Consider the following 9791-nt stretch of genomic DNA (forward strand, 5'->3'; position numbering starts at 1 on the left):
AAATGAATGCGGAAATGCCATCTGCAGAGCTTAGTGTTCATTGGAGCGCTGGGAATTCAGGGGCGGAGCGGGTTGTTGGCGCCTGCGTCTCGGCGAGCGGCGGCGTTGCTGGCGGGAGCGGCTGCAACGCCGGTGCCTGAGGAGCGATGCCGAGAGAAATCATCACCCTACAGTTGGGCCAGTGCGGCAATCAGAGTGAGCCAACCTCAGGCCCCTAGCCTAGCCAGGTTCTTTAGAGCCAATGGGATCGCGTGTGGAGGCCTAGATTCAATCTGTCCTTCCCAGAATCGTGATTCCCCGAAAGGCGGGACGTCCCGGACCCTGAATCCAGCTAGCTAGCGGCTCTAAGGGGCCTTCCTCTGCCTGCCCAGTGGCTGGCGTGCAGACACTGAGGACTCCTTATCCCCGGATCCAGGCGTTCTCCCCTCCCCCAAGCCCCCGCCTCCAGCTGCTAGTTGGATCCTACCCAGACCAACATATCCTCTTTCTCCGCTCGCTATCTCACACAGTTGGGTTCGAGTTCTGGAAACAACTGTGCGCCGAGCATGGCATCAGCCCCGAGGGCATCGTAGAGGAGTTCGCCACCGAGGGCACTGACCGCAAGGACGTCTTTTTCTACCAGGTGCCCCCAGTGACTTGTCCAGGGCTGGCTGTGACCCAGGAGACGTGAAGGGAAGGGTAGCGGGCTGGTACTGAGAAACCCACCCAACAGATGGAACTAGGGTGGCAGGGTTGAGGAGGGAGGGCCTGTAGGAGCCCGAATTGTAAGGATTAAGGCTTGACCCATCCTAGCTCACTGGACCCATTCCTGACTTTCCTTTGACAGGCAGATGATGAACATTACATCCCCCGGGCTGTGCTGCTGGACCTAGAGCCCAGGGTGATCCACTCCATCCTCAACTCGTCCTATGCCAAGCTCTACAATCCAGAGAACATCTACCTGTCTGAGCATGGAGGAGGAGCTGGCAACAATTGGGCCAGCGGATTCTCCCAGGTCATTTGCTGTTCACCCTAAAAGGCTCACAACTCCCTCGGTGGGCACTAGAGAGAGATGAAATTGGTTCAGAGATGTATGGTTCCTGAAGCAAGAGAGAACTGAGAGTTAACTGTAGAATGTTAAGAACCCACCAGAGGTGTGTGCCAGGCAGTCTAAGTACTTTATATGTTAATGTTTTAAATGTCTCAATAACCCTAGAGGTAGGTACTACAGGCCCACAGTCTTTTATCTGCGTTTTCGAATCCAGAAAGCTCTGAAGCCTAAAAGTATTTCATAATTTGCTTAGAAAAACCAAAACCCAGCCGAGACAGGCTGTTTTATTGTTTGTATTCAGCTTATTGTCATTACTCATACTTTTTATTGCAGAAATATTAATGTTTGATCCATGCACCTCAGACCCCTGTGGTTGTGTTTGTTTGGTGATTTGGTTTGGTGGTCCTAGGGAGTGAACCCAAGGAGTTACACAACACATGCCAGAAAAGAACACTGCTACTGAGCTACACCTCAGCCTCACCTTAGGGTTTTTTGTTTTTTTTTTTTTAATATGCATTATATACACCAAGCTACGTTTCAAAAATCTGCAATATTTTGAGTTCCAAAAAAACTGGCCCACAAGAATTTTAGATGAGGGGCTGTGGACCTGTATTATTACCTTCATTTTACAAATGAGGAAACTGAGGCGTAGAAAAATAAATCTGCCCAGAGTTGCATAACTGTATAAAACTAAACTACAGTAGTAGAGCACAGGCAGGCAGCTCAGTTGATGGAGTGCTTGTCTGGTATGCATAAAGCTCCACTTCAGTCCATTACATAAAAGTGGATGTGGTTGCATGTACCTGTAGTCCCAGAAGTCTGGAAGCAGAGACAGGAGGATCTGGACTTTGAGGTCATCCTCAGCTTGTATATTGAGTCTGAGGCCAGTCTCACTTACATGAACATGGACAGGTTATCTGGGCTGGTATATAAAGATTGGATATAAAGTGTTCCTTGTAATCACTGCTGTACTGCCTCTCTGTCCAAACCAAGGCAGCCATGATCAATACAAAGACTTCTAGAGTTAAGGGTGGCTACTCTGAAGTCAGATCTTGTCCATGGTTCTGTCCCATCTAACCCTTCTCCATGTTTGTTCAGGGAGAAAAGATCCACGAGGATATTTTTGACATCATAGATCGGGAGGCAGATGGCAGTGACAGCCTAGAGGTGAGTGTCCCAGGATTGTTGGTGGGGACATTTGTTGAACATAGAGAAGACTGGCAATACCCTTTAGAAGCCACCTGTTAGGAGCTGCAAGATGGCTCAGTTGGTAAAAGTGCTTGCCAGCAAGCCTGATAACCTGAATTTGATCACAAAATCCATGATGGAAGGAGAGAACTGATTCCCAAAAGTTGTCCTCCGACCTCCATACATGCACTATGGCACATGCACACACCAATACTCAATGCATACACCATACATACACATGATACTAATAAATGAAAATAATTTAAAGCTACCTGTTAGGCACAAGACCCACTCATTTATCCTTTGCACTGGATGGACTGGGCCTTAACTGAAGACAGAGCATAGTTTCCTAAGCTGTATGTAGGAAGGGCTTGGCGAAGACAAGAATCCAAGAAATTATGGAACAGAGATCTAGTTTGAAATTTTCCCACTAGACATCTGAACACTGATGTCCCTTTCCTATGCAGGGCTTTGTGCTGTGTCACTCGATTGCTGGGGGGACAGGCTCTGGCCTAGGCTCCTACCTCTTAGAACGGCTGAATGACAGGTAAACCTGTGTTTGGGGGGCTAGTTAGAGTAGGACCCTCATCTTCATTTCCTTAGGGACTCAGAGGCCCAACAGACATACCTCCCTATTTGCTAGAGCTGAAAAGAGCCCTTCCTAAAATGGAGAAACTTGGCCGGGCGTGGTGGCACACGCCTTTAATCCCAGAGGCAGGTGGATCTCTGTGAGTTCAAGGCCAGCCTGGTCTACATAGTGAGTTCCAGGCCAGCTAAGGCTACAGAGAGACCCTGTCTCAAAAAGACAGAAAAAAAAAGGAGAAACTTGATACTACCCCCAGAGGTCAGAGGCAGAACCTAGAATCTAGGCCCTGCTTTGAAAGTCCAGGGAATATGTTCAGGTTTGGAGTTGAAACCTAAAATTCTACATTATCTCTTCCCTTCCCCCTTGAGGGTTACAACCTTTCAAAAGTCAAGTCTTTTCTACTGGTTTTATGACCCCACCTGAATTTCCTGATTCATGGGTAACTGCGTCTAGATTTGTTGAGAAGATAGGTGTTCACCAAGTCTCTAATCTGTAGCCCTCTTCTCCCAACTCCCCAGATACCCCAAGAAATTAGTGCAGACGTACTCAGTGTTTCCCAACCAGGATGAGATGAGTGATGTGGTGGTCCAGCCCTACAACTCGCTCCTCACACTAAAGAGGCTGACCCAGAATGCTGACTGTGTGGTGAGTCTTTGATTCTCCCTGTCCCTACTCCTATTGTCTGTTTAATCATTTTCATATAGAACCATCCTGTGCCCTAAGCTTTGGAAAGTCCCTTTTGGATGGGTCTTTCTGTCCATTAGTCTCAAGGCTAGACGCAGGCAGACCTCCTGATATTCTTGTCTCCATAAGTCTGTAGCCCTTTTCTATCCCCCCAGGTGGTGCTGGACAACACGGCCCTGAACCTGATTGCCACAGACCGACTGCATATCCAGAACCCATCCTTCTCCCAGATCAACCAGTTGGTGAGCCTCCTCCTGGAATGGAAACCCTCTAGAGGGTCCTTATGAGAGGGAGGTCCCACCCATGTCAAGGCTCATAACATGGTATCCCCTGTTCTCAGGTATCCACCATCATGTCAGCCAGCACCACCACCCTGCGCTACCCCGGCTACATGAACAACGACCTGATTGGCCTCATCGCCTCGCTCATTCCCACACCACGACTCCACTTCCTCATGACTGGCTATACCCCCCTTACCACGGACCAGTCAGTAAGGGCTCCTGCAGCGAGGCGTCCCAGGACAAGTGACCCTGACTGTGCCTTTTTCTCCCTGCTGCCCCTGGAGTTGCCCTTTGCAGCCCTCCCCACCCTACCCCACCACCACTTTAACCACTGTGCTGTATATCCTCTCAGTCTCTCAGTGCAGAGACTGGGACAGAGCCTGCCACTTACCCTCTAGTCTCTCCCATCTTTTCTCTGGCTTTTCTGTGGCTCCGTTGGTCCAGGAGTTGGGCGGGACCAGTAATGCTGCTGCACAAGGGCATGAGTTTCTTGAAGAGAAGGGCTAAGATCCTAATCCTGGACCTAGGGATATTGCTGTTGGTAGAGTGCTTGCTTAGCATGCATGAAGCCCTGGGTTTGATTCCTAACACTGTAAACTGGGCATGGTGGCACACACTTCCAGTCCCAGCACCTCTCTAGGTGGAAACAGGAGGATCAGAAGTTCAAGGTTGTGGCTAGAGAGATGGCTCAGCAGTTAAAAGAACTGGCTGCTAGGCAGAGGCAGGCGGATCTCTGTGAGTTCAAGGCCAGCCTGGTCTACATAGTGAGTTCCAGGACAGCTGGGGCTACAGGGAGACCCTGTCTCAAAAAGACCAAAAAAAAAAAAAAAAAAAAAAGTACTGGCTGCTCTTGTAGAGGACCCAGCTTCTGTTCTCAATGGTGGTTAACAACCATCTATAACTCCAGTTTCAGGGGATCCAACTCCCTCTTCTGGATTCTACAGGCATTGTATAACACAGGCGTGCTTACATGCAGGAAAAACACTCATACATGACCAAAAATGGTAGCACAGGCCTTTAAACCCGGCAGAGGCAGTTGGATCTCTGAGATTGAGGCCAGCCTGGTCTACATAACGAATTCCAGGCCAGCTGGGGCAATAGGGAGACCCTGTCTCAAAAAAGCAAAGCAAAACCAAACAAAAACCATTCCTACATATAAAATAAAAATTAATGAATAGGCTGGAGAGATGGCTCAGCACTTAAGAGCACTAACTGCTCTTGCAGAGGACCCAGGTTCAATTCCCAGCACCCACATGGCAGTAACAACTGTCTGTAACTGCAGTTCCATAAAATTAAAATAATAAATAAAATATTTTTTTTCTTTTTTAAGTTTATTGTTTTTTTTTTTTTTTATTTTATGTGTATGAGTGTATTGCCTGCATGTATGTAAGTGCACCCATGCATGACATGCTTGAAGAAGTCAGAATAAGGTTAAGCCATCATGTGGGTACTGGGAACTGAATCTGGGTCCTCTGCAAGAGCATCCAGTTAACTGCTGAGCCATCTCTCCAGCCCTAAATAAAAAAAATTTTTTAATAAAGTTTTTTTTTAAGTTCAAGGTCATCAGCTACATAGCAAATTTGAGGACACCTGGGATATATGAAATCTTGTCTCAAACAATAATAAAAGATCTTTTTTAAAAATTTTTTATTATTTATTTTTTGTCTTTTTGAAGCAGGGTCTCCCTGTAGCCCCAGCTGTCCTGGAACTCACAGAGATCTGCCTGCCTCTGCCTCCCAAGTTCTGGGACTACAGGCGAGTGCCACCATGCCTGGCATATTTATTATTTTTATTTTATGTGTATGTGGGTATTGCCTGCATGTAGGTAAGTGCACCTGTGTCATGCAATGCCCTCAGAGGTCAGAAGAGGCTGTTGGATCCCCTGAGACTAGAGTTATGGACGGTTGTTAGCTGCCATGTTGGTTCTGGGATTTGAACCTGTGTCTTCTGCAAGAACAACCCATGTTCTTAACTGCTGAGCCATCTCTCCAGCCCACAATAATAAAAGATCTTAATCCCATGGCAGAGACTTAGCACAGACCTGATCTGAAGACATTCCCCAGAGACCACATCACCCCAAGTTGATGGGGACATAATGGTGACCATTCTCTGTCCATGCATCTCTAGATTTTCCCGAGTGCTGACCTGGTCCCTGTGAACCCTCTTCCCCTCAGGTGACCAGTGTGAGGAAGACCACTGTCCTGGATGTCATGAGGAGGCTGCTGCAGCCCAAGAACGTGATGGTGTCCACAGGCCGAGACCGCCAGACCAACCACTGCTACATTGCCATCCTCAACATCATCCAGGGAGAGGTGGACCCCACTCAGGTAGGTGACGCCCCTACATCCTACCCTTGGGACCACAAGGTAGAGGAGAAGCAACCACCACCTGTCTGTGCCCACCCCAGGTACACAAGAGCCTGCAGAGGATCCGGGAACGGAAGCTGGCCAACTTCATCCCCTGGGGCCCAGCCAGCATCCAGGTGGCCCTATCGAGGAAGTCCCCCTACCTACCCTCAGCCCACCGGGTCAGTGGGCTCATGATGGCCAACCACACCAGTATCTCCTCGGTGAGTGCGGTCTCCTGGTCATCTTTGGGAAAAAAAATTATCTGTGTTGCCAGGCCTCCTGCGTGCTAGACAAGCACGGTACCGCTGAGCCACACCCCGGCTTCTGGTCTTCTCTGACCACTCTGTTCCACTGTCTGCCATCCTCAGCTTCCCCTAGTGCATTCCTAATTCCATGTTCTACACAAGATCCCATTCTGAAGCATTCCTTCTCTCTAGCTGTTTGAAAGTTCCTGCCAGCAGTATAGCAAGCTCATTTCTGCTGCCCCTACTCCTGGTGTCTTGCTGTGGGGATAACCCATTGGTGCCCTGGCTCTCTGGGCCATATTGTTCCTTGATTTCTTTGACTCCTGCTTTCTTTATGCCCTAAGCTCTTTGAACGGACCTGTCGCCAGTTTGACAAGCTACGGAAACGGGAGGCCTTCATGGAGCAGTTCCGTAAGGAGGACATCTTCAAGGACAATTTTGATGAGATGGACACATCCAGGGAGATTGTGCAGCAACTGATTGATGAGTACCATGCGGCCACACGGCCAGACTACATCTCCTGGGGCACCCAGGAGCAATGAGTCTCCCAGGACAGGGACCCTCATCTGCCTTACTGGTTGGCCCAGGCCCTGCCTGACTGACCACCCCTCAGAACACAGATCAGGGACCTCACAAATCTTTCACACACACATACATGCACTCTGTTGGCCTGGGGACGTGTTTACTTCTCTTCTGAGAGTATTTATCTTTAATAAAGCACTGGATATAAATCAAGTCGCTGGTCTCTTTGAAGCCTTCAGAGCTGGGGGCAGAAGATGCCTGTTCTTTCTTCATCACCTGCAGGTCCTCCCCCACTTCTGTCATCTTCAATTCTGGACAAAAACCTCCCCTAGCTTTTCCTCTGACCTAGTTTTAGAGGACACAGGTGGTTTTTGACCCACCTGAAATTCCTTTCCTGAGTAAAAAGGCCCCAGACAGGATCTTATTCCCTGCTGACTTGTCTGGTCCCTGTTCCTCCTACTATAGCAGGTGAACATTCCAGCACTTCCATATTTCCGTATTTCCACATTGGAGTGTCCTGTTGATTGCTACAACATGCCTGGGGCCACCACTACCCCTAGGCCCAAGGCTAGCAGTCATCCTGAGTGCCTTTCAGTTTCTGGCCAGCTGGGCCGGGCTGGAAAGCCAGTCCCAGAGAACCACTGGTTCAGAGCCAGAGTCTAGGGAACAGCAAGTCAAGAGAGCATATCCAAAGCCTAGACCAAGCAGACCTAAACATGGTTCCATAGCTAGGCTCCCTAATTCTGTTCTCAAGTGGTCTCTAGTTGTTTAAAAATTGTATCATATGAGCTGGGCGTGGTGGCGCATGCCCTTAGTCCCAGTGCTTGGGAGGCAGAGGCAGGTGGATCTCTTGAGTTCCAGGCCAGCTGGGGCTACTGGGAGACCCTGTCTCAAAAAAGACAAAAGAAAAAAAAGTATTATATTTTTATTTGTGTGTCTGCATGTGAGCATGCATGTGTGTCACAGTACCTATGTGGAAAGCAGAGGACAACTTGCAAGAGTCATTTCTCCTTCCACCATGTAGGTCATAGGGCTCCAACTCAGGTGGTCAGATTTGGTGGCAAGCACCTTTACCCACTGAGCCATCTTGCTGCTCACCCCCACCTTTTTTTTTTTTTCAGGTATTTAAAGGGCTAGTGGGGGAAGATCACAAACAAATAGTGAATTTATGGTGATTATGTCTTCAGGATCCAAAGTGCATAGCAGGTTCTCCCTAGGTTATGGTGAGTTGTCAGGGCTCCACTGAGCTCATATACCCCACAGGTATTATTGCAGTGACAGTAAACACACATACATGCATCAGTACATTATTGTGTTTAATCTTCATTATAAATCTACAAAGTGGTTGATATTTTATCAATCTCGTTTTATAAGTAAGCAGAGAGTAACTTACTAGTCCATCTAGCTAAGTGACCTTAAATGGCAGAGTTGAAGGAAGCTCTGCTTTGACTGACCGGCATTTGTTTCTTTTTTGAGACTGTCTCAGTATGTAGCCCAGGTTGGCTTCAGACTTGTCTACTGGCTCACCTCCAACCCACAAGCAATCCCAAGGCTCTCCTTTGCAGGATTCATTTAAGGCAAGTGTGGACTCCCAGGCCGAGGAAACACCTAAGTAGTCCAGAGTGGAAAGTTAAGTGTGGATAACAATACAGTCATTCACCAACCCAGAAGGATGAATAAATTCCCTAAGAGAGAAGAGGCAAAGATGCCTCCTTTTTCTGACTGCTGAGTACCAGGTGTTTGAGCTTGGACCAGCATTTCAACACCGAATCCCAGCCATGCCCCTCCCTGAGGCTATTTCCAGATCACCCATCACCCCACACTTGGACAGCTTCTTGTTCTTGGCCAGTAGCAAACCCCAAACTGTGTCAACCAGAGGACAGTGCAGAGGCCAGGTGGAAAGAGAGAGAGGCCCCTGGGAATCAGGGCAGCAGGTGGTGCTGGTAGTGAAAAGCCCCTGTGGTCAGAGATACTGCAAGCCACAGATTTAACTGTCCCTGCTGAATGACAAGGGCTGCTGTAAAAAAGCTGGAGAGATAGCAGAACACCAGAGCCTGGAACAGGTACCTCTGACTAAAAGAATAGGAGAAACTTCGCCATTTGAAGGTGATGTTCCCAGAATACACTATGTGAGGTGATGTGACCCCAGGGGTCCTGGAACATGGGTGAGACAGATCTCATGCAGGAAGCACACACCCAAAAGTAGTTGTGTAAATGAATCTGAAATGTGGAGAATGTGTTGAGGTTCGGTTAAGAGGTGAGAAGCACAAGCACGTACTGGACTAGGAGTCGGTGGGTTACTTAGTCCATTTGGGCCTCATCCAGGGTCTCCACCAGCCCTTAACATTCTAGATCCCCCTAGAAATGGACACTCCTCAGTGGAATCCTGCAGCAGCGACGCCCACCTCCAACACCTTCCCTTCCCATTCCCCCTACAGTATCTTAAACAAGGAAGGAAATGCCCACAAAAATAACCAAAGCATTTAAAATTGACACTCTGCTTTTTCAGTGTATGGCTTACAAGTTATAAGATTACCCTTCTTTTTTTGTGTGACAGGATCTCACTGTTTTGCTAGACTTACTTGAACTCATAATCCTCCTACCTCAGCCTCCCAAGTACTGGGATTATAGGCACAGGCCTCCACACCCAGCTGACACAGCATTTCTTAAAAACGGAAAGTGAGGGGCCAGCCAGCTGGCTGAGCAGATAGAAACACTTGACATACAAGCCTGACAACCTGAGTTTGATCCCTGGAATTCAAGTAGGAGAGAACCAACTCCCAAAAGTTGTCTTTTGACCTCCACCTGTATGTCATGGCATCTGTGCCTGCATGCTCACACATCACACGCATACACATACAAGAAAGAGAGAAAGAAAGAAATTTGAAAAGATTATCAAAATGGAAA

General features: G+C 48.2%; 1 protein-coding gene across 1 annotated transcript; it reads left to right on the forward strand.

The window, feature by feature from the left end:
• Positions 1 to 47: 47 nt before the first annotated feature.
• Tubg1 (tubulin gamma 1) lies at positions 48 to 7097 on the forward strand. The gene is made up of 11 exons (XM_008835316.2): positions 48 to 195; positions 510 to 622; positions 827 to 994; positions 2129 to 2197; positions 2686 to 2765; positions 3323 to 3449; positions 3644 to 3730; positions 3829 to 3978; positions 5944 to 6096; positions 6177 to 6338; positions 6707 to 7097. Exons 1-11 carry the CDS (start codon positions 147 to 149, stop codon positions 6902 to 6904), a joined length of 1356 nt encoding a protein of 451 aa, XP_008833538.1. The 5' UTR covers positions 48 to 146; the 3' UTR covers positions 6905 to 7097.
• The last annotated feature ends 2694 nt before the right edge of the window (positions 7098 to 9791 follow it).

Source organism: Nannospalax galili, unplaced genomic scaffold (genome assembly GCF_000622305.1).
Source record: "Nannospalax galili isolate Female #2095 unplaced genomic scaffold, S.galili_v1.0 scaffold137, whole genome shotgun sequence".
Lineage (NCBI taxonomy): Eukaryota > Metazoa > Chordata > Mammalia > Rodentia > Spalacidae > Nannospalax > Nannospalax galili.

What these genes read in the sequence shown, in the direction of transcription:
- Tubg1 (XM_008835316.2), top strand. Translation starts at nt 147, where the DNA reads ATGCCGAGAGAAATCATCACCCTACAGTTGGGCCAGTGCGGCAATCAG. An exon ending in GGGCCAGTGCGGCAATCAGA is followed by an intron (nt 196 to 509) that starts GTGAGCCAACCT and finishes TATCTCACACAG; the next exon opens with TTGGGTTCGAGTTCTGGAAA. An exon ending in TTAGAACGGCTGAATGACAG is followed by an intron (nt 2,766 to 3,322) that starts GTAAACCTGTGT and finishes CCAACTCCCCAG; the next exon opens with ATACCCCAAGAAATTAGTGC.